The following is a 24,866-nucleotide window of genomic DNA, read 5'->3' as shown; positions in this document are numbered from 1 at the left end:
CAGATTTGAAAGCAAAAACAAATGACCTCTTACTCTCTGTGTATAATCTGCATTTTTAAGTGAAATATATCATCCATCAATGCATCAAATCTGCCTTTTGTAAAAGAATCAATATATATGTGTATATATATATAAATTTATATTTGTAGATATTAAAACATGCTATCCTCCTTGTCTCTGTGAATGAGCGATACTCATCGTCACTGGTGTTGTCACTGTGACTGAAGTTAATCCACATGTTTTAAAAAAATTGAAAAGGATGGTGATGGAATTAGGGACGGGAAGGTCACACACACAAACACACACACACACAGGAATGGTGCATTTGTAAAGGGTTAGGACAGGGATGCAATCAGCACAGTAATCCTCACCACTGGCATAATGAAATGGCCAAAATGAGAGATCAGCACAACAAATGCACAACAAACTGTCCTGGTTCCCAGTAGAAGTTAGACTTTGTTATAATATACTCATATTTATAAAGGAAGTAATATTATCAGGTACAGCCCATTTATTTTCTGCTTTGCACTGCCCTGTGCATATTTGCACTTGTGACAAATGTGCATTTGACCTTTTTGAATCTATAATTGTTTATTTTCTGATTTCTTCTTCTACACATTTTCCCATCTTATTTGTCACACTAATTTCACTACACATATGATCTCTGTCTATGACAGATAAACTTCGAATCTTTAATCTTGTGTGCATGTGTGTTGTGTTCTGGCTTCTTGGATTTAATGTGCTTTGTAAATTCACACATAAATCAAGTTAATCATTAAAAAATGTTAATTAAAGAATCTGTCTTTAAGTCATACTCTTGTAATTGTTATAATATTCATATGAGTGATATTTGCACACTGACTTCTCTCTTTGCAGACACGTGGGGCTTTTTGCAAAGGATGAAAACATCACATAAAATCGCTGTTGCCATAACAACGGCTCTATACCTCTCCCTCCTCCTCTTCTTCTTTCTCCATCCCTCTGCTGCAATGCATCACACCCTCCCTCCTCCTCCTCCTCCTCCTCCTCCTCCTGCATGCACCTCCCTCCCCCAGCCTTCACCCATCCCAAAGACTGATTAGCGCGGAATCCTTCCACTGACACGCCATGTAATTTCTGGAGGCCACTGATTTTTGTGTGTACGTGTGTGTCCTCCCTCCCCCCTCGCTTTTCCTCAATTTTTGACGCCTCGGTCAGTATCCCCAGGAGGAATATGCGGGTCTCCAAAATAAATTTCCCAACGTGCGTCTCTTCTTGAAGGCGATAAGAAGAAAAAGGAGGATTTTATTTCGCTTCTCTCTCTCTTTTCTGTGTCGTGCTCTGATCCCAAAATCTGTCCGATGGTCCCCGGTGTGACAGCAGAGCGACTTCCCTCATCTGGCTGCCTGACGCGGGATGCAAGCCGTCCACCTCTGACCCAACAATAGGACGAGACGTGTCGAGGATATCTGTGAGCCTAAAGTCCAGGATTTGATTTTAAAAGGGGTTGTTTGATAAGGAGGTGACAGGTAAACAAGTGACACTATTGGATTTTAAAGAGGACAAATTTTTTTCTTTTTTTTTTTTTTTTGCAAATTCACTAATATAAGACTAGCTGCTTGTTGATTGTAGTGTCTTATTTGCTCACCCCAAACACAGTCACACCCTATTCTTAATTCATAGCCACACTGCCGGAATGCACTTTTTTTAACCTCCAGAGACGCACTGACGGTGGCAGCGGTGTAAATATCCCCTAATAGCTGTTCAATGCATGCCTGCCAACCCACTTTTAAACTGGTTTCATATGCTGGTGGTGACCCATCTCAGCAGAGACACCTGTGCTGTTGCAGTCAAGCCTGTGAGCAGCTAAACAAACCATATGGCTTAACTGATGTGCACAAACAGCAGATGAGTCCACTTGAATAAGTAAACATAAGAATCAACCAGGCTTTGCCCTAGATCACCGCCTAGAGCTTTATCTCAAGAGATTATGTAGTTGTGAGTGTGCGATTTGGACCGAAGAAAGAAAGCAATAAGACAGATATGAGGCAATAACAATAACAAGGTGATAATTGTAATTTCTTCCAAAGCCAAAAAGAGTTGGAGACAAGTGACAGGATACTTCACGTTGCTTCCATTTTCCATCTCACTCACACTGTGGCTCTGTCGACCCTCCTTTTGCTCAGGCCAAATGTGCATTCGTTTTAAAGTGGAGTGAGAGCGAGTTCGAAGGCGTTCGTGCATGAAACATTTTGACATTTTAACAGACATTTGAACTCCACTGCACGACTCTCACACACGTTTTCCATTTCCAGCACTAATTCCACTGGACACCTCAGCATCTTCCCCTATCAGATCAGCCTAAGATATCAGTCTTCCAGTGGCTTTTATTCTCAATCACTGACAGTTATTGCAGTTTGGCGAGTCAGAGTCTGGCGTTATTTGGTGTGCACTGTCTCATTGTGGAGCTAAAAAGGCCAAAGGGTGCGCTGCTCAACCTGGAAGAGTATAAATAGTTGAACAAAGGCCCTTTTGGAGCGACAAGAGGCTGAAACCTGAAACTCGGAGTGATTCCTCCCTCTGGTAACTCTATATGCTCACACACACTGAGAGGCTGGACAGACCATCGAGATAAATAGAGTGATTTAGAGCCGGGGAGGTGAGGAGACAAGACAGTAGGGCACGCGCCTTCCACACTGCTGCTGCCAGGTTTTTCAGGTGCTAAAGAAGATCTGAGCGGCTAGAGGAACCACCCACCCACCCCTTTTATCAGCTGAAAAATAAAAGGAGGAGAAGAAGACCACACCCAGAGCCCCATCAGGAAAGAGTCTCCTCCTCTCACCTCCCAGACTTTTAATCCAAAGTCAGGACATCTTTTGTATTTTAGTGCTCTGAGGTTTTCATCACCAAGCTGGAATATCTACTGTAGATCTGTTTTGTCTGCCTGTGTGTGTGTGTGTGTGTGTGTGTGTGTCTCCCAATCATAAGTGTGCGAGTGTGTGTGTGTGTTTTGACGTCATTGAGAGCCGCCAGTCTTCTTTCCTCTGTCAGGATGTCGTCGGTACGAGAGCTGCTGCTGCTGCTGCTGCTATCTCTGGCCCTCCTGGCTCTTCAAGGTGAGTGGGCAGTGGTTCTGTTGCCAGGGTGACGCCGTGATGGCAACACCTTGGCATGCATATGAGCCACCATCCAGACCTCATTCACCGTCTGTGCTGTGTGTCAGCGTTGAGGTGTTTACTGTCCTCCACCGTTGTCTGATGTGGGCACTGTTTTGGGGTGCGTGTCTGTGTGTTGAGATGCAGCTGTGCGAGTGAGTGTTTATGAGTCCATCATAGTGCTGGATTGCTGGCTAAAAGCCCAGCTGTTCAGGGCTTTTTGTTTTTTTTTTCTTTTTTTAGAGTAATGAGATGGGGCCATGTGGCGGTGTTAAAATGGAGGGCACACACACATACACAGACACACCAGCCTTTGTGTTTCAAAGGTCTGGAGCTATGTAGGTTTTTAGTTTTTTGCTTGTTTTCTATACATAAAGTATGTTAAGTGTCCTTTGATTATATGAACGGCACTTAAAATTGAACTTATTACTATCATTATGTAGATTATTCATTTCTTGTGTGTTACATTGAGGCATTGTGTTCCCTTGATGTGTATGTTGATCAGTTCAAGGCTACAACTCAAGTTGACCAATGTTTTTCATCGTTAGGCTTGTAAAATGTCAGAAAACAGTGAAAATGCCTGTTACGACTTCCTAACCGCCCATGTGATAATCATCCAATGTCTGACCAACAGTTCAAAGCCTAAAAATATTCAGTTTACAATGATATGAAGCAAAGAAAGGCAGCAGATCCTCACACTGGAGAAGCTGAAACCAGGGAATGTTAATCAATTATCACAATAGTGGGCAATTTATTTTCTGTCAAGCGATGAATCAACTTATCATTTCAGCTGTAGCTCAGGTGAAAGGAGAGTTTGTAATACAGTGATTTCAGCAGTTGTTTCTCGTGCAAATGTTCCTGTTCTGGCACTTTTTCCCGTTTTCGATGCTACTACATCTGCACAAATCCTGTGAGGAAATCCAGGTTTTCTATAGCTTGCTGCATCTGGTATGTTTCAGTAAAGTAAGGTCTCCATGTTCAATTTTTATACTACTAATGGCTGACTAATGTTGATTTTGGCAACCTAAACCATAAAAACTGAATTTTACTTTAAATTTGTGCCAATCATCAAAGTTGCCCTCAACTCTTCCACTCCCTCTGCTGATATCTTTATAGTTGGAGATATCACGACATGATTTCCTACCTTCACAAGAAGGCATATACTGGAATTCATTCTTTTATAGCACAAGAAACGCTTCTTGCACTGACGTGAAAACAGCTTGAGCTAAATAATCCATCACCTTTAAGCTGCTGTCAGTCTCCTGACACCCACAGGAAGAGAAGCAACTTGGTGAGAAAATAATCTTTCACAAGCTTGTCTTATGAAATGTACAATCACAGCTGCATTGCATTATTTACAGTGCCTGGATTTATTTAAACACTTTGCTAAATGGTGTAAAAACAATGCAGATGGTAGTAAATGGGTTACAACTATGGACCGAGGTTATAATAATAATGAAAAATCCTTTTTCCTGAAAATGCTTTTGACTTGTTAAACTTTGTTAAACCCAGGCCAAGTTAAAACAAACAAAGAAAAACTAAATATTTTACTAATTTTAATGCTTTTCTAAAATAAAATAAAAAATACCCACGCACAAAGTTTTTTTGGGGTTGCATGCTGCCGTAACAGATAATCTCATTTTAAGCACTGGGATTTAAAATGGAGCACAAAAAGGAAGCAATGCATTTAAAAAAAGAGATTTAATGTGTACTTATCTCTGTCAGCCAGCTGCTCTTTGTCTCACTGACAAAAATGCCAGCAACACAACCTGTGCACATGCACATGTCAACACAGCTTCATAATCACAAAAAAAGCATAATAATAATGTTGTTATTCCTTTACATGAAGTGTAACAAGCAGGCAGAGCTGCAGAAAGTTGAGCCAGGCAGCAGGATAGCGAGCAGAGAAAGGACGCTTGGCAAAAAGTAAGAAGGTTATACAACCTCAATTGACAGAAATAGACCGTTTGGTTGAGGGGCCGGCGGGTTAGTTAAGGACTGAAGCGAGTGAGCACATCTGGAGCTGGACGCAGTGAGGATGAGGACATAAAACGAGACAGGAGATTGGATGGAATCTCCTAAAAAGAAGACGAGAGGAACAGATGATAAAAATAGCACTGTGTGGTCTTTTTTATTTTAAAATGTGCATTTGGAATTCAGCTAAAGACAGCAGAAGTTTCTGGTATAGGAAAGAAAACATGCATATTAAAACAATTAAATATTAATTAAGGTGATTTGATGATTATCACAAACTCCACTCACGCTCCATCATATTAAGCTCCATCTAAATTAAGCTGAGTGAAGTGATGGCAGCAGAGAGCAAATTAAATCAGAAAAAGAATAAATAAAGGAACAGCTCACCCCAACATACAATAAAACCTACTTAGATATCAGCTTTAGCTTATTGGAATATAATGTACATTTCTTTTGTAATTCACAATGTGCCAAAAAAAAACTAAACAAATGAAAATTTCATCTATTTCCAACACAATTATTCACAATAATCCACAGATATCAGTGAAACACCAACTGGCTGCCTGAAAAGAAAAGATTGGATTTTCATGAGTAAACTTGTCATTATATTTGAATCAGGGTTTTCTATGTTGATGCTTTAAATGTCACAAAATACATGATCCTACCACACAGATATACAGATGTATAATTAGTTGCTGGTTGAAACTGACCATATATGACCGATTCATATGTGGTGAAAAGAGCTCAGACATTTTTGCGGAGCAATAGGGCTGAAGATCCATAAATTATGAAAGAGTATTTTCGCTTTTTAAATTAATGTAATGAGTTATTAGGCAACACTCAGTCAGTCGGTCATGTTTCATTCAAATATGACACAAAGTAAACAGCTACAGTCTATTGATGGAGTCGGGTGTCCTTGCTTTCAAGCCAGAACAGAAGCTCATAAGACCTAATGCATCTCTTAACTAATGCATGCAGCAGATCGACTCTCTGCGTCGCAGCATGGAGCCATTTAGTCTGCAAATGGCTCGAGCACGAACTTACGGTCAAAGGAGATCACCGTCAACAGGATACTCCAACAACTACACCATCGTCTCAGTGCAGAGCCATTTGGGCTCATGTCCATTCCATCACTCCACTCAGCCTGCAGCATCTGCACAAATTGAAAATTGCATTACAGCAGCATTTAAGTAGCCAGAGTAGAACATAAACTAATTATAACTACTGGAGTGGTGCACTGCAGCAAGTTTTTTTTTTTTTTACTTTTAAGTCTGATTTATCATCTGCACTTTTGCTTTAATATTTTTTATAAAAAAAGTTTTCTTGTTTTTTGTTGTGATACAGTTTGTAGTTTTTCCAAACAACTTAAAACTAGTAAAATTGCATATTCAGACAAACATACAGTATGTTGTGAAATCAAAATTTTCTATAAACTTTTTTTTTTTTTTTTTTTTTTTACAATTTTTACAATTTCTACCTTTAAATTTAAGTTTACTAATTTACCAGAAACATTAAGTCTTTCAAACACTCCCTGCTGCTCCCTGATAATTAAAGTCACTTCTGGTTGACTGCACTTTGAGCCTCTGATGTCATTGTTGTCTTCAAAAGTTGTACAAACCCATAATGGCTGCTTTATACAGTATGTAGGATGTCTGGATCTATATTTATTGCCTCATACAAACAGCAGGTGCTTGTAAACAAGGAACCCTTGATTGATGCACTCCAACTGCAATCTGAACAAAAAAGTGAATGTGATTTTAGAAACTATGACAACCATTCACTGGTGGTCTATCTACAGCTGTGTCAGACTGTGCAGCCTCAGTGCTGCATGAATCTTCTGAAGGGAGTTACATTTTGATTCCATTGGAGGCATTTTTATTGCAAGATCCAGTCTGACTGACAGATATGGAGCGAGATACCGTGCTGTGATCTAATTGCAGGCTGCATGTCGCCTGCTCACTTGTGTGGCACACATGCACGTACACCTGAGCCCCTGTTCATTCAACTGTGTGACTGAGATCTGTGATCCAGGGTTCTCTGTACCCACTGGAGGGGGGTTGGGGAGGAGAGGCTTTGAAGACAAGATGACCTTCCACATAGCTCAAATTTGGTGTATTTGTAAAGCTGGGAACTCATCAGTTTACCAATAATTATTTTGCTGTGTACTGTCACTTATTCAGCTATAAATAAACGTCCTATTTTGTTTCCGTGATCAGTGTGAGACTCCCCAAACAAAAACTAAGATGTTTGTTTTCTCCTCAAGTCAATAAGAACTTAACAAGACTGAGAGTCTCCAGCTCTTTGAGGCTAAGCACAGCTTAGTTAACATTTTCTACCAGTAAACACAAAGTAAAACGGAGGCTGATGAAAAAGTAATTAGTTTTCTAGGTATTTAGTTATAAAACAAAGCACTGGATAAATTATAATCTGACCTGATGATGGTACTAGAAGAAAGATTAGAGGATCCCAAAGTTATAGTCCATCCTCTTGGGACCTCTGAATGTTTGAACTAAACTACATTTCACAGCAATCCATTTAATGTTGAGATATTTCAATAAAAACAAAAATGTCAACCTCACTGTGGTGCTGAGGAAAAGATTAGTGGATGACCAAAGTCCATATGATTCAGCTCGAAGGAAACATGAATATTTGTACCAAATTTTGTGAATTTTGTGAAAACTTTGACCTGCTGGTGGTGGTAAAGGAAAAGTCAGGAGGTCACTTAAGTCAGATGAAAACCTCCCAGACACTAAGAAAAAAATCTTAAATGTGTTCAGGCTGTCCACCAGACATTTTAAAGTTTATGGATTGTGAAAACCTTCTATAAAACCAAGACTTTTCCATCAACAAATCCCTCAGTTGCCAGATCAACACACAGTTGCGCATCTTACTTATTTATTGTAACGTACAGAATAACAGATTTATTTAAAAGAAACACTGAAAAAGCTGCAGCAAAAGCAAAAACAGCTCTAACAATCGCTCAAGAAAACAGCTTTAAAAAGAAAGAAAGAAGCAGAGGGAGGTGACATCCTGGAGACAGGCCAACCAATAAGAAACGAGACATGAAGCTCCAACAGTGTGATCATTACCTCGATGCTTTACCAGCAGCAGTGACGTAGTTTTTCACTCCACTTGTGCTCTTCCTTCACTGAAGTATTGCTTCTGGAAATTGCCTGTGTGTGTGTGTGTGTAAGTGTGTACCACACAAGGGCAGACAAGGACAAATGCACATTATGGATCAGGATGTGGACAGATAATTTTCTTTGTGTGGAGTAAGATGGATGGATCGTGGAGGACATGAGAACATTTATTTCAATATGTTGTATTCAGTTCCTGAACAATGTGACACCTGTTTTGAGAAAAATGACTGCTGGCTGACAAAGTTAAAACTCTTTCACTATTTCTGACTTCAATTATAGTTGTCTCAAAATGTCTTTAACTGCAAAATAGTGACATTTCAGTTCTGGCAAATATTTAGATATTAACCAATATGACAAATACATATACATTCACCAGGTGGACAGAAACACAACTCAAAATAAATGATAATGTTCAGAGTTGGGCTGGCCATCTTGAGCACTGTGAGGAATCCCAGTGGGCCAGTCACTCTGTGGGCTCCTTGAGCAGCCCATTATACAAAAACAAGAGCGAGAGAGATGAACGTCGGCCCACTTTGATTATGCACCAAGCCTGCTTTGACTCCACTGATTGGAGTGTTTTTGAGGTTGTATCTACAGATCTGTGGATGAGCTTACTGACACTGTGACATCTTACATCAGATTTTGTGAGGACATGTGTTGCACCCACCAAAACTTTCTGCACCTTCAATAACAAAAGAGATCAGAGTAGCAAAGAGGAGCTACACTGAAAAGTTGAAAAACACAGGTTTTCAACTAATGATCCTGGGTCAGTGTGGAGATGCCTGCAGGACATCACCAACTACGGGAGACCCTCCCCCACACTGCACAGACCCTTCAACTAGCCAACAACATGAATGTGTTTTACTGCAGGTTTGATCAGCCCACACACAATGCACCTGCTCCAACTCAGACATCACACAACCAACTGCACCCCCTGCTATCTCCTCCCCCCTCTCCCCTGACTCCCCACCGGCACTGACGGTCTGTGAAGAGGATGTGTGTCAGGTCTTTCAGAGACAGAAGATCAGTAAGGCACCAGGCTCAGATGGCGTGTCACCTTCTTGTCTGAAAGTCTGTGCTGACCAACTGGCCCCCATCTTCACAGGGATATTCAACAGATCACTGGAGCTGTGTTAAGTCCTCTACTGCTTCAAACGCTCCACTATCATCCTGGTCCCCAAGAAACCCTCCATCAACCCTCCTGGATGGAACAACAACAGGCCCGTCGCCCTGAGGTCTGTGGTCATGAGGTCTTTGGAGAGACTGGTGTTGGCCCACCAGAAGGACATCACAGGCCCCCTGCTGGAACCCCTTCAGTTTACCTACCAGGCAAACAGGTCAGTGGATGATGTAGTCAACATGGGACTGCACTACATCCCGCAACACCTCGACTCCCCAAGGAACGTATGCAAGGATCCTGTTCGTGGACTTCAGCTCGGCGTTCAGTACCATCATCCCAGAGGTCCTTCTCATCAAACTCACCCAGCTCACTGTGATCTTCCTGACATACAGGAAGCAGCAGGTGAGGCTGGGAGAAATCTCATTCAACACTGGTACCCTTCAGGGATGTGTGCTCTCCCCGCTGCTGTTCTCCCTCTACACCAACAACTGCATCTCAGGAGACCTGTCTGTTCAACTGCTGAAATTTGCAGGCGACACAACAGTCATCCACCTCATCAGAGACAGAGATGAGTCTGCATATGACAGGAGGTCAAACAGTTGGCCCTGTTGTGCGGTCAAAACAACCTGGAGCTGAACATGCTCAAAACTGTGGAGATGACAGTGGACTTCAGGAGGAGGCCCTCATCACTGCCCCCTTCCCTCACCATACTCAACAGCGCTGTGTCAGCTGTGGACTCCTTCAGTTTTCTGGGATCTACAATCTCCCAGGACCTGAAGTGGGAGTCCTGCCTCAGGAACTCCTGGTCCAGTTTTACACTGCAGTCTTTGAGTCTGTTCTCTGCACATCCACCAAACAGGGCAGGAACAGACTACAATGGACAGTCTGCAGAAATAGATTATTCATTCCTTTTAACAGAAAGGAATTAAGTGAGATCACCATAAAACTAGGCAGCATTCAATCTCAATCAGTATCAAAACATGTACAGTACTAATACAGAATCATGGGACACATGTGCCAAAAAGCAAACAAACAAAAAAAATATTCAAAAATGCTCCCTATTGTAATGTTAATAAATCTTTTTCCAAAACCCAGAATCTACACAAAACACTAATCATTCATTTCTTTGCTCATATCCAAAATTTCCTCTAACGTTCATTGAAATCTGTCAACAAGTTTTTAAGATTTCCTGTGAAATAACACACAAATGAAAAACATAACTCCTGTGCCACTTGTAGTAAAAATTCAATATATACTCATAATCTTGACTATTGCATCCTTGACTTTTGGTCACGTATGATCTTCCAAAGTAGGGAGAAAAGATTTTAGGAGAAAGAGAAGTGAATGAAATGTGAAAAAGGTCCAAAGTTGATTTTGATTAAGAGGAAGTTTGCGCCACTTACCACTTTATTTTTGACTCAATGAGACAATTTTCAATGACATTGTTGTTTCTTTTTTGTTCATAAATCATAATAAGACACATGTTGGATATCTTGTTTCAGTTTTTGGACTCCACAAAACAGAAACTGTGCTTTTGAACAAAGGGAGCAGCTGTTTTAAGAAAAGATAGAAAGATAGAAAACCAGTCAGGGCTTCTTTGGGCTTGTTCTATACTGATAAAACCAGTGTGCCATCACTTTACCAGCAACAACAATGTGGCAGCTTTGTGGAGTAAAATGAAAGAGTCGCTCGCAAAGCAGTGTGGTTCAGTTGTCTACTTGTTCCAGTGGAAAGTCTTTTGCTTGCTTGGTGTCAGGGGAAATGTCATGGATGCTTGGCATTTCCCCAGGTTATGTATGTCTACAGCATTTGTGTGTGTGTGTGTGTGTGTGTGAGTGTTTATGTCCACCATGGAAACAGATGTTGTCCTCCCTCATCTCTTTTGCTGTCACCTATTTAATTTTCTTTTCTCCCCCCCCTCTCTCTCTCTTATGGCCAGTTCAGCAAATAACCTTGATCCTTTTTGTGTTCCCTCTAGCCACCGGCAACACATTAAGATAGCTAACCTCAGTGGTTGAATGGTCTTTTGTGCAGCTTTTAGTCTATATCAGAGTTTTTTTTTTTGCTTTGTAGGCCTCAGGGGTATACAGCCACTGATATGAGGGATTAACCAGCTAGCACGCTGTCAGGAAAAAAAAACTCCCAATCTGCAATTTCTGGAATATCCGTTGCATAATCCTGAACCTCAATCCACAGATTACACAATGAATTTACATTTTTTTATGCTCTGTGTGAATGTGTCCTGCTTCTGTTAATGAGATTCGTTGCTGAGGCAGTTTGGTGGCTCTGACTCTGTTTAGTCTGCACTTTGGATGTGCAGTTCCTTTTGTGTCTGTTTGCATGTTTGTCTCACTCTCTCTCTCTCTCGCTCTGTCTTCTAAACTTGCTGTCTCAGCTTCAGACAGTCAGCAGCATCCCTGCTCACCTTGCACTATCTCCCCTCTCGCTGCGTCAACGACCTCCCTCCGGATTACTGCCTCACACTGTCTGTGTGTGCTGTTAATGCTGCTGTTTCTGCTAGATTTCCATCTGTCTCTGTGGTTCTTTGTTATTATTTTTGTCCCGCAACCGAAGTGCTCTCTTCCGTCTTCAGACATTCTCTTCATTTCTCTCCTGCTGTTCGTCTGATGAGCTGTTCATCAAACATGTGCTTAGTTGCCACTGTAATGTGTCTCCTTTTCTCTGAGCAGTCAGCGTGTCAGCCATCTCAAACCCTTCTGTGTTTTTCTCCATGGGGTGTCTTGCTCCTTTGTCTGTCTAGTGTCTCTTTGCCTTTCTATCTGTTTCTGTCTTTCTGTCTTTTTTACACAGTAGAAGCTAATACAATGGAGTTACAGACTTGGGGCAAAATATCATTGCATATCAGTGTTCAACCTAAAATATGGTGATTTATTAATTGACTTCCAAATGCTTCCCTGTGAATTTTCACCAGAGCATTAAGTGATGAATGACTTTCATTGACCTCTATTGGTGGGCGAGAATTAGCAGCAGCACTGACAGCTGGTGCAGCTTACAGCAGCCTGTAATTAACACAAGCAATCAAGTCACATTTGTAATAGAGACAAGAAAGTTAATTAGAGCAGAGATTGAACTGAAAGATAGAAAATAACACAGCAATTTTGTGTTTTCTGCTCACTGCATTGTTCTTTACACCTGTTCTCTAAGCAGATTTAAAAAGACTTTAACAACAAGTATTTACAAATGATGTCTGCCTCAAGTCTGTTTTCTTATAATCTAGAGGTCCTAAACAGACCCGGCTCCCAGAAAACCCCCAAAACCCAAGAACCCGACTTGAAGAAAACCCCAAATTCCGGTTTTGACTGACTTGAGTTATTGCAGTGGGTCTCAGGTCTGTGTAAATGCAACGTCAAAGGAAAAATCTGGTTTATTACAACTTTGGTTGTATTTTCATAGTTTTGGCCATCATTTCTATTGGTTATAATAATATTGTTCAACACTTCAGTGATGTCTGATGGGGCAGAAAACATCAGACACCAGACAGGTTTTGAAGAAGCCAATATCATTTATAACCACAGAATGTATATAAAGATGGACGTAGTGAGGTGTGACATCACCTTTATTTTGCATTGGAGCCAGTTTGAAGTACAGAGTTGCATTTTTTTTCCATTTGGAGCCAGGATCTTCCAAATGAGTGCAGGGTGTTGCCTTTCATGCCGTGGAAAAGAGCTGAAATTAATGCCAACTTACTGGGATCAATGAGCAGTGCACACTTAAGCTAATGTTAGCAACTTGAGCTAAATTATGCTAACAGGGCAGGTATAATCAAATAACATTAAACTTACTGAAATATTGTGACAATAGTCCAACTCAGTGCGACAAAACCATGAAAATATCAGATTGTATGAAAACAAAATTTACCACCAAATTATCTCCAGACCTGATAAATAAAGACCCTTCAGCAATGAACATTGTATTTTTATCCAACATGCAACTAGTTACTCGCTTGAATGTGGCTTTAAAACAAGCACTCTACAAAATTTGAGTCAGGGTTTCAAAGCGTTTAATCACTTTTCTCAATTCAGGTCAACTGAAACCACTCTGGAATGAAATCCTTTAGATCTGTTCAGGCTCGGGTTCAGTCGGTCTCGGGTCCAACTGGGTTCTGGTCTGTTTTTGGTTTTAAATGCCTAGCTGTCCATGTCTGGTTTGACTAAATAGATGGCAATCCTTTCGTTTATGTTTGGGTGTATATTTTTGGGCATGTGAAGTCTTACATTATGTTCTTAACTTTCTCTTCTCCTCCTTTCCCTTTTCTCTTCTCTCCCTTTCTCTCTGCAGTGCATCAGCCAGCATTAGGCCTCTTCCCTCCCTGCATCCCCATCTCCCCCTGCTTTTGTAGAAATGGCTGTTACTACTGAAGCCTGTGCTAATCTCCTTTCTTTCTCCTCCTTCATTCCTTTCCTCCATGTTTCTCTGCAGTGTGGCAGCATTGCTAATTGTTCAACTCTTTCATATATGGTGTTGCAATATTTGTATCCAAGGCAGTAAGAAATAGAGCATTTCTTTACATATTTGTGTACACAAGGTGAAGGACGATGTGCAACCTCTGTGAATCTCAGCCAAACTATTAATGATTTCTCGGAGTTCTTCTGATCAGCGTTGTATATGTGTTTCCTGTCCTCTCCCTCACCCCCCCCCTCCCCATCTTACGATTTGAAACAAAAGCTTCCCCAGAGGTCAAAGTTGAGAATAGCACAAGATCATTGGTTGAGAGCGATGCTGAGGCCTCAGTGGAAACTGCAAGGTGCAGTGTGAGAGAGAAACATTTGGAGTTACAGGTGTGTAACTCCCGGCCGATGAGAAGTATGTGTCATGATGATGGTGGCATATATAGACTCACACCTCTATATATGAATTTAGCTCAGTTACTAACTGACAAAATGCAGCGAAATGGTATCGCTCACTGCAACCTCTTTATTTCCCCTCAGTTTCACAGATTAAAACATCTGAAATGAAAATTACAGCAGAACTAAAAACCAAATGAACCAAATTCACAACAATCTATGATCTGAAATGTTGAGTGGAAATAAAAATGCAAGACAAAAGCAATGCCCGAAACAAGAAATAAAATTTTTTTTAAAAAACACGCATGCAATAAGCAATGGGAGCAAGCACGCAAATATAAAAGTTACAGTAGCAACCATTGTTTTGTTTAGTACTATTAAGACCATTTGCCTGCAAGTAATAAGATACTAGAATACACCAGAGCTCTGCCCGTGTATCAACCTTTCCCTCGAGTCACGGGTACATGGAAAAGAGGATGACGGCCACCCACGGCTCTTACCTCTGAACCCTGTGACCTGCAAATACACAAAGCGTTATAAGGTGACACGGAGGGTATCTAACTGTTTTTTCTTCATCCTCTCTGTGCTGTAGCATCTCTTTGCCATGGAGCCTGCGTGGAGGTGGACTCAGACACAGAGGCAGTGGCCAACAAAGGCTTCAAACTGGGCTGCATCTCCTGTAAGATGAGGGGAGAAGTGCCTGCCATAGCGACGGTCAGCTGGTACTTCAGGGCTTCAGATGAGACCGAGTTCTCCCATGTAAGTGCTAGTTAAAAATAAAACAAAAAGGATAACATGAGAAGGGAAGCATAAAAGAATGTGGGGTTTGGGGGCCAAAAGAGCAAACACTGTCACCTTTGATTCCAGGGAGTAATGATAAAGTCATGAAACTAGAGCAAGTATTTTTCTTCAAATGGAGAATATGATCTCCGTATGATCTTGCTTATTGTAATTAAAAGTCTAGCAACAGCAATTTGAATCATATGATGACAATAACAAGACTGATACCATATGCAATACATACTGAAAAACTACTAACTAATGTGAACTATGAAAGTCTGAAAAGGATAAGAAAGACCCTTTTTCTGATACAGTTGTTCTCAGTCAATTAATAGAATAATCTTCAATAAATGACTTCGAAAATTGAAATTAGGGAGAAAAGTAACCAAACTGCCCAGATCTTGATATGAACACAAAGCGTGCTGAGAAAGCGATCTGGACATGAGCATGAACATACCCAGGTTTAAAGTAAAAATGTTTAAAGTTCACAAAATATTACCAATATATTAATGCCCATTACATTAAATGCAACCAGTTTTCTCCCTAATGTACCTAGTTATCATGTGTCCAGATAAAGCAGTAGATTAAATCAGCACAAAGCCCCCAAAACATCCATCACAACAAGGTTGTTGGTCTGGGTTCTTCTGGGAAATGGCTGCAATGCATTCATCATGAGGAGAGCAGAGTCTTGCATTTTTCATGATGGGCTTTCTCTTCCCCCCTTTTGTGCTGGCTGGCACTTTTGCTTAGCAAAGGAGTCCTCGCCTGGTAAAGCATAGAGGCCATTACTGTATGTAGGTATAGTGGGAGTGATTCCATCAGCCTTCAGCTGCCATTTAAAAACCTGCATCCACTAATTCACCAGGAAGTGCAGGGGCCTTAACTGCAGCTCAGTCAATACAGAAAAACATCACCGGTGGTGATGTGACGACTAGTAAGACTACTGAATATTCACAACGCTGAACAGTCAGTTTGTTTCACTGTCTAAGAGAAAACAACAACTTGCTGTTGCTGTTGTAGTTGTATTTATTTATCATTATGATCAAGCTTTTTCATTTAGGTCTGCAGCATATAAAGAAAAAGTAAATGTTATCAAACTGGGATACATACCGAAAAACACATTTATGAAAACAGTCAACAAATCTTCTTAAATAAGACTGAAAAGGTGTTGACTGAAGCTAAAGCTTATTATTCCTATGCTTCTACATTCACCAAGACACCAAGTACTTCACTGTATTCCTCACTTCATACTCATTCAAAGTATGGTAGAGCAGCATTAATGAAAAATAAATCAATAAATTATTGGAAAAATCTTTAAACAAAAGATAATATCAGGTTTGACCATATTCTTGTACTTATTCAATACATTATTCTTAAACATAATGATTGTTTTACACATTTTAAATTCATCCTAAAGTTTGTTCCATAAATTCATCACTTTAACAGGAATGCATCTGTTTTTCAATTTTGTTCTGGTTTTCTTGAACATACAACTTCCTTTAAGATTATATTGACTATCATTTCAAACATGATTTGTACGTTCTTTGGTAGCAACTTATCTGAGCAATTTTATAGACTACAATATCATCAAATTTCATCATCTGTAATTTAAGAAATACACATGTACATTGTGAGAAAATAAAAGTACAAGCTAAAGACTATTAATAAATCCAAAAACAGGTGTAATGTGCTCCTTACACTGTGACTTCCAAATAAAGTCACACTTGAATGTTGGAAAATAGAAACCTGAGCACAGTGGCAGGGATTAAAACCTTGAACTAAGCTATTCTCTGTTCACAGTGTTGATATGTAAGAGGTCAAAGGTCACTGAGATGACCCAGTGCTTCCTCTTTGTGTGGCTTTAGACAACTGACTCACTGACTTGATGAATGTTTGATCCCCAGAATTGAATTTGTAATGTGAAAGAAATATTCACAATCTGAGACCTAAAAACACACAACTATGTTGAGGCACAGTTTTATAGTTAGGTCTTAAAAATCACTTTATTATCAAATCAACAAATAAGCAGCAGATTTCAGCCTTCAAAATGGTTTGAATCATTTATGATATGATAATTATATGATATGATTTAATGATGCAGACAGATAAACAAATAATAAAAGGGGAAACATGCTAAAGTCAAGACATGTAGATGTTAAAAGACAAAGAATCATAAAGAAGCACAAGCCATTCAACATAAAACTAACAATAAAATACTGAAATACAAAACACATCACCACAATTTAAATTAAAAGTTACCAATCAAAAAAATAAACCCTCCTTTGTTGTCCAAAAAAACATTTAATACTCACAACTGAGCCACAGTGTTGCATTGGGTGATTCATTTCTTCATTACAACTGTAGTTTCATTAGAGTCAATCCCACACACACCATCCTGCTGCCGTAAATACTCAAAACTCACTAAATCTGCAGCTAAAAATAGTCCACAACAAATGCACAATTTATTCCTGTTTGAGTAACGTTTTCTAAAAACTACAATGCACAGCTGTTTTAGAAAATTATTGAGGCAGTTTAAAAAATGAAAGCATGGTATTTGTGACCTGTTCATAAATATTTACATTTTCAGTAGGGACAAATAGGCTGACAGCTGAGTGCTATAGACAGGGTAGGGAAGTTGGTCTGACGCATTGTTGGTGTTGGTCTTTTCATGGTTTTTGTTTTAAATAAGAAAAGTATAGAACATTGCCAGCCTTATCCTTTAAGCTTGTATAAGCAGGTATCTAAAAGTTTCATTTAATAGCATACTGAAATTAACTGATACTAGTGGCTGCCTGTAAGGAGGGCAAACACATTCATATACCTCAACACTTGATGATGAGAAGTTGACTTGATTTTTAGTGAGACTTTTATGCATAAAAACCCTTGTTGCTCGACAACATCTGAACACTGCCAGATCATTTTGCTGAATCTTTACAGTCTCCATTCTGCTTTGTTTCCTGTTCGCTAAAATCCCATAATTCTCTTCCAGATATACAGCTATGTAGATTATATGGAGGAAATCATTGACCCACGTTTCTATGAGCGTCTGAAATGGATGGGCAGTAAACACACCAAGGACCTACAGGACGGCTCCATCTACATCTTCAATGTGACCTTCAATGACACAGGAATCTACAAGTGCATATTCAACCGGGTCCTGCGGTACACCAACTACGAGTTTGAAACCAACACCAGCAAGACTATCGTCATTAACGTGGTGCCACGACGTAAGGACCAAGGGGAGGGATGTTGTGGGTTTGAGCAGAGAAGTTAAAAAAAATGATTTTTTGGGATTCTTGTAGTTGCATTGCACACACAGAATCCACAGATTAAGACTTGTGGAGTTGGTAAATTCAAAGAAGAGACTTGGTCAGAGACTTGGTCGAGACATGACAAGCTTTTTTCGTAATGTTGGATGTCTATATTAAATATGGTCAAAGTTCCAAAACTTGAGGTGAACATATGTAAAAATGCTCCCTGAAAGTCAAAAGCCAGGGCTTCAGCCTTTTCTAAAAACTTTGTTTGCAATAATACCTCTACTTCATCATCAAACTGATGTCAGATTTTTTACACATGCCCACAACACGTTCCATAGCCTTTGCTGCTAAGGTTGTTCCACACGTTGTTCGTATTGTCCACTCGCATATTTCGGATTGGATTTTGGCTCAAAGATGTATGGATGTATTTGAGAGGTTGTCATTTCAAGTAAAGAACGAGAAAAAGAAGTGAAATACTACAAGTAATTGTTTATGTAGCCTCTGGAACCACTAGAAGTCTGCCAAGGGAGTATATTGCTCATTTTAATTAGCAGCTTTAATTAGGTGTCCCCCAAGGCTCAGTGCTCAGTCCTCTGAATTTTCATTACTTCAGGCAGGCAGATTAAGGGTTGGGTTGTTCTCGATCAGAACTAGTTTATACAACATGTTGTCTGATCATGTCAGATATCAAAAGTCTTAATAGCTGTTCCAAACAGCCACAGGTGGAGTGAAAAGCTGACCATCACCATAGAGGAGGGAGATGCGATATCGTTTAAATATGGACACACATTTTCAGATGGAAAGCATTTATAGTGTTGCACTCAGTTGTTTACATGAAAAGTGGTGGAAATAGTTGCGTAAAGAATAGAAAAAGAGAGCTAAAGAGAAAAGAAAAGTAGATGTGAATGCCACTTCGGAAAGTTATAGAAATGGCCCTACACAGCACCCCAAATCTGTCGTGTTTTGAAGCTATTTGACCATCTGAGAAACAGTTTTAACGGAGTATACTGGCCCCTTCATTCATGGATATTTCTCCAGGTAGGATTAGCAGTAACCTTTAACATGGTGATATTGCAGCAGAACGCTGAACCCTTCTGGATGTCTGATAGGTTAACTGTATCTGCAGCAGGATTCAGGAAATGATTTATTATGACACACTGTAATTCAGAGCACGTAGTCATAAATTATGACTCATATCATTTAATAAATGTATGGCCTGGGCAGCTCTCATCCTTTTCATGGTACAAATTTAATCCAACCCCCTTTCCCTAAGCACACAGTTACAATATATCTTACCTTATCTCCCTCTCTGTCTCTCCAGTCACCAGGGGAATGGCATCCATCTTGTCTGAGGTGATGATGTACGTCTCCATCATTGGGCTGCAGCTTTGGCTGGTGGTTGAGATGATTTACTGTTACAGGAAGATTGCAGCAGCAGGCGAGGAAGCCCTAAGAGAGAGCGCGTGAGTCATACTTATAAAAACACACACAAACATCCCAGCTGGCCACTCTCTCCAGTGCCAGATCCTGCCGGGCCACCCAAATGTCCTGATCTCCCACCTTCCTCTTACACCCTTGTTTTTCCTTTCTGCCACCTTTTTGGAAAGCGGAGACATAATCTGTTTTCAAATCTGCTCCTCTAAAATTAACAAACATTTCCTTTTTCCTCACTGAACTGATGTCTTGCTCTGATTCTGATTCACAGATCCTGTTTGCCTGTTTCACTTTTTTCTCCTTTCTACTTCTTTCTTTCCCTCAGGGCGGAGTATTTAGCTATAGCTTCGGAAAGTAAAGATAATTGTGCGGGTGAACAAGTGGCAGAATAGCACCGGTAGGTCTGGATTCTCACTTAACTTGATCTCTGAATTCAGTTTCTTCTTGTGTTTCCCTCTTTTTTTCATTTTTACCAAGGCTCATATTATTTCATTTATTTGTTGTTCTCATCATTACTGCATTGTTACCACCTAATAAGGCAAACTGTGTCAACAATAACAGTTTAGCATTTCTTTTTAATAATTGAATTATGTTCACTTTTTAAAAAATTGGAAATTTAATAATTTCATTTCTGTTACAGACGTCCCTTTATTTAAAATATGTATTGTTAACTAATATCAGATGAACAGATAACCAACCAAACCTGTTCTTCCAACACAGTTTATATAAATTCAGGCTTAAATAATCCTGTTAATTCTTATCCAGCTAATTTGGTTCTTCAAACCTGTTTACATTATGTTTTAATGAAGTTTTCTTAAATAACAATATGCCTTTATTTAAAATAAGGCAACATGAATATTGAGTTGATTCTGATGACTATTTATCATATGATTGCAGTTATATGATGTACTTTAGACGTGAATTTAAGTCCTCCAGGATATAGTGGGTCAGTACACTTATGACATAAGTCTCATTTTATTTGTGTTGTATATTCCACAATTCTTCCACTGTTTCCACATCCCATTGTTGTTATACAGTATATACAGTAAACATATATTTTTTTTTATAAATAAATGCAGTTAGACTGTGAGTTCACGATTAAGTAGATTTACACAGATAATTACCTGGAAGAAGCATAAATTGTCAAATTGGATTATAAATCAAACCTGTAATAGTCAAATTTATGTTATTTTACATTAAATTATTGGTTCAATCCAAGTACAGAAAGTCTGTTTGTTGTGCAGATGCATTTAATCAATTTTAGTGTTAAAATGGCAAATTCCCATCATAATAACATAGTGAAATGCAGTGTTTTCTATTTCAGTTGGTCTAATAACTTTCTAAGTCTGAAAGCTTTAATCAAGTTTAGTCTCCCAAACTTCTTTTTTCACTATTCTTCACAATACCTGCATAATTCCTACAGGACTCCATTACAACTGAAACTTATTCCCGAGGGACTTTTTTTGTAAGAGGATAATTACACCAACACATTGTAATGGTTTCTTAATATCCCTCATGTTTTAATCTGAAATTATAATCACACTAACATTTTTCATCAAAGCAGGAGTGATTTGCATCTGAAATTGAGTTCATATATAAAGATTCACCCTTAAAGGTCTGAGTCATCATTTGGCTAACCGTGAATAAGCCTGCACTTTTGGAAGTTTTCAGCTTGTTGCTATGACAACAGCTCCAGATACATTTTAAACCAGTTCCCCAAGAACTGATAATTCAGCCCTGTGTCAAATCATTAACAATCACATCAAGCAAACTCAGTGAGCAAAAGCAAAGATCAGAGAGAGGTCTGAACATGAAATGTGATTTTGTATTTTGCATAGAAATGTTGGGAACCATTGCTTTAGCAAACTCTTTACTTCAGCCTGCAACCACGTCTGGTTTGCCAGATCTTCAAAAGGACTAACTCCCACCGAATTGACTAATTAAAGTTGGAGCCATTCAGTAGGAATCACAAGGGAATATTTTGATAATTTTTGTCCCTCAGGTTACTGACTTTTGTGTTCTTAGTGTACCTATTTTGTGCTCTTCATCAATAATGTAATATATACCATCAAGTTACCAATTATGATCAATTGTACCATTAAATTAGTTAATTTTTTCCAGCATTTTAATAGTATTATTTTTTCATTTGTTCTTGTCTCCGCCGCACTCTTGCTATAGATAGTTTCAATTTAGTACTTTTTTATTTTTATCTTGGACTGTAAAACTGAGATTAAAGCACATTTTAATTTGATTTTTTGGGGAGCAAAGATAGGGGCTTGTGTTCTATGCGAGCCTGCCGTGTTTTAAGAAAATTGAGGTTATAGTTTTTTTTTTTGTTTTTTTTTTAAATTCAGGTCGAGGAAGAATTCAAGAAGGCTTCCTTGAGGAATCTCACATCCACTTCCATGCTCCCTCTGTTCCTCTCACCATCATTCAGCTCCTACCATCCTCTCCACATGATGGAACATGGAACCACAAGCGAGGAAAAAGATGTCCTCAAAAAGGTATTTTAAGTGACTTTCTACAAACGGATGGAAAAAGGACTAAACTGTATCCTGTTCTGAGGGACAGACCGATGCATCAGGTTGTGGTTCAACGGGACAGAAGGAGAAAGAGAGAGAGTTGTGCTGTATATAGGTATATAAGTATGCACAGATAATCTTTGAAAACATGTAGAGTATATTATAAGCCTACATTGTATATTCACTATTTGCATGCTTACAAGCTTATCAAAGAGACTGATCATGCTTCTGATGGTCTGTCACAGTCATGTTTTTAAGAGTTTTTAATCAGTTTTGTCCTGTTTCATGTGTTGGCATCAGGGTTCGACCGCTACAGGTTTTATAAAGCCAATTTTTTAACCAAAGCTGTGTCGGTGTTTCTTCTGTAGTTTCATTAATATGTGATGCAACCAATATTTTAATGATAGATCTAAATGTTTTTAATCAAATAAAACTGTGAAAGATTATTTAAATATTTGGAATAGATTTGTTTTAACTTTAAATAGTTGTAAGATGATTATTATAGTGCTAATTTCCTGTCTAATTTCCTTACTAATGAGATGTAATACTACCAAAAGCTTTGGAGGAAACACTGCTACAGCAGCTGATATCTTGTCCTGATACATAATGTCTCATGTTGACCAGTTTTACACCCCAAAAAAATTACAAGTATTTGGTGTTTTCTCCCAGAATTTCATTAAAAGCAGCCTGAAAACGTCTCTTAGCATTTAGACGAACATGAGACACAATGAATGAAAAATACAAGGAAAAAAAAACATGATTGCAGGTCCATCATATCAGCAGTGAGCCACACAACTTGAAATACATATTTATCAGCCTGATAACCTGTCAAACCAATGAAAATGGTCAAACCTGAGCTGGCAACACATACAAACTCTTACTTTTCTTTCTGTCTTTCTTTCAACGTTTTAACATACAGAATTAGAGAGCTAATGTGAGAATGTGAGGTGCACCGTCACTTTTGGAGCAGCTGTGAAGAGTCATGATTGTCACACATCAGCTGAGAAGTCGCTGTACGTGATCTCCCGTCTTATATTTTACTTCAGGATCACACATTCACACGTCTGTTGAACAAGAGAAATGTTATCTGTGTTAAGTGTGAATTCTGCTGAATGTTTAGCTCGTCAGTGGAGAATGTTTGATGAAGATTTCACGTGTTCTCAGAGTTATTAGCTCTCAAATAAGGGCAAATGCAGTAATCAGGCACTGTAAATTTGAGGTTAAACTTTCCAGAAAAATATATTATCAGTCATGTTTTTGATGTTTCATATTGGTAGAACTGAAATGAGACCCTGTTTCAGACAACAAAGTGATGTTTTTGCTGTGTTTTCCTTAATCCTGAGAGCTCATAATGCATAATGCTAACAATTTAAAGCTGAATTTCTGTTTAATTGAGGTATGACAGGCCCCTTTTCAGCAGACCATCATCCCCCTTTAAACTGGCTGCTGAACCCAGCAGGCCCACTGCAGACATTAAATTGCTCTTCGAGTCTCAATGCTCAGAAAACATCTCACTACATTCGGTGGTGAGGATTAAATGGTATCTGAGGCCAAAGTGTGACTTCCTGTGACATATGAGAAGATGATGCCCACTTTATTGCACCAGACCCATTTTGAAGTAATCACATTAAAAACAGCTCAACCAATTTATGTAGAGATGTGATATGAAACTTGTCACTTTTATCTGAATTTGTCTCCAGTGGAAACTTTCCCACAGATGTGTAACTTCACACAAATGTTTTAGTGTCTTTGTAGAAACTTAAGGGCTTAGCTAACTGCCATTATGTAACTGCCGTGGGCAAATGTACCACAAAACCTGTCCAGTGTGCCTCCCAGAGTGAAACCAGTGCAAACCAAAGGGGAAAAGCAAAGAGCTGAAGCCTTGTGTTCGTAAAAAAAAACTTGCACCTCTTTTTAGACAGCAAGGTTAATGACTTTTGTTGAACACTAGATGGCAGCCAAACACTGCCGTTCTGCATGTTTACTGTTTATCTATTTTGTACCAATCATCAGTTTGATACATTTTAACCACGTTTTGACTGTAGGAACTTTACCCAGGGACTAAGAACCCTTTTAGGGACTTAATTCCTCTACCTGCGTTTCCACCGGAGGAACCAGGGTCTAAATTAAGTTCCAAGGAAATTATTTTACCCCCAAAAAACTCCCCTACAGAGAAGAGGACACAGAAATTTCTAACTTAAAACAGTATAACTGCATGGTTACTGATGGAATGAGCAAAGACCACAATATGTTTTTTTTAATCAGTATGAACACAGACAGTGGGATGCAAGTTTAAAAATGATTCAGGCAACTTCTACTCTGCTTACTGAGTGGTTTACGCATCAGTTTACATCATCTAAAGGCCTTTTCCTGCACAGATGAATCAACCACTGAAATGAAGACCACACTGTCTCCCACACTATTGTGGTCTGCTTGTGTCCACGCGTTTTCTTTCAGCAACAAATTACTGCAGTTTTCACTTCATGTGTAGGTGTGGAAGAAAAAAAAAAGTGATATATTGAAAGAAAATAAAGTTCTTTTGAGAAAATCAGCCCGCGTCTCATCTGAATTCTTCTGATCGTATATAAGTGGTAGATGTGTAGGTGGTTGATATGCTGTGAGGTGTTTTCAAATCACACTTAAAAGTCCATTTCCACCCATCTGTTTTTTTTTAACAGACTGAAGGTAAACTATGCTACA

The 24,866-nt window shown here is 39.2% G+C and overlaps 1 protein-coding gene across 1 annotated transcript; it reads left to right on the top strand.

Moving 5' to 3' along the window:
- Positions 1-1,594: 1,594 nt before the first annotated feature.
- scn1ba (sodium channel, voltage-gated, type I, beta a) lies at positions 1,595-24,465 on the top strand. The gene is made up of 6 exons (XM_042424418.1): positions 1,595-3,095; positions 14,766-14,932; positions 17,943-18,180; positions 19,532-19,673; positions 19,970-20,041; positions 21,999-24,465. Exons 1-5 carry the CDS (start codon positions 3,032-3,034, stop codon positions 20,034-20,036), a joined length of 678 nt encoding a protein of 225 aa, XP_042280352.1. The 5' UTR covers positions 1,595-3,031; the 3' UTR covers positions 20,037-20,041; positions 21,999-24,465.
- Positions 24,466-24,866: the final 401 nt, after the last annotated feature.

Source organism: Thunnus maccoyii, chromosome 10, assembly GCF_910596095.1.
Source record: "Thunnus maccoyii chromosome 10, fThuMac1.1, whole genome shotgun sequence".
Classification (NCBI taxonomy): domain Eukaryota; kingdom Metazoa; phylum Chordata; class Actinopteri; order Scombriformes; family Scombridae; genus Thunnus; species Thunnus maccoyii.
Note: the sequence above shows the minus strand (reverse complement) of the source record. Positions and strands in the feature narration are given on the sequence as shown.

Excerpts from the sequence above, each read along its gene's own strand:
- scn1ba (XM_042424418.1), top strand. The coding sequence starts at position 3,032 with ATGTCGTCGGTACGAGAGCTGCTGCTGCTGCTGCTGCTATCTCTGGCC. Across the intron at positions 18,181-19,531 it reads CATTAACGTGGTGCCACGAC|TCACCAGGGGAATGGCATCC; the intron begins GTAAGGACCAAG and ends CTGTCTCTCCAG. Across the intron at positions 19,674-19,969 it reads GAAGCCCTAAGAGAGAGCGC|GGCGGAGTATTTAGCTATAG; the intron begins GTGAGTCATACT and ends TCTTTCCCTCAG.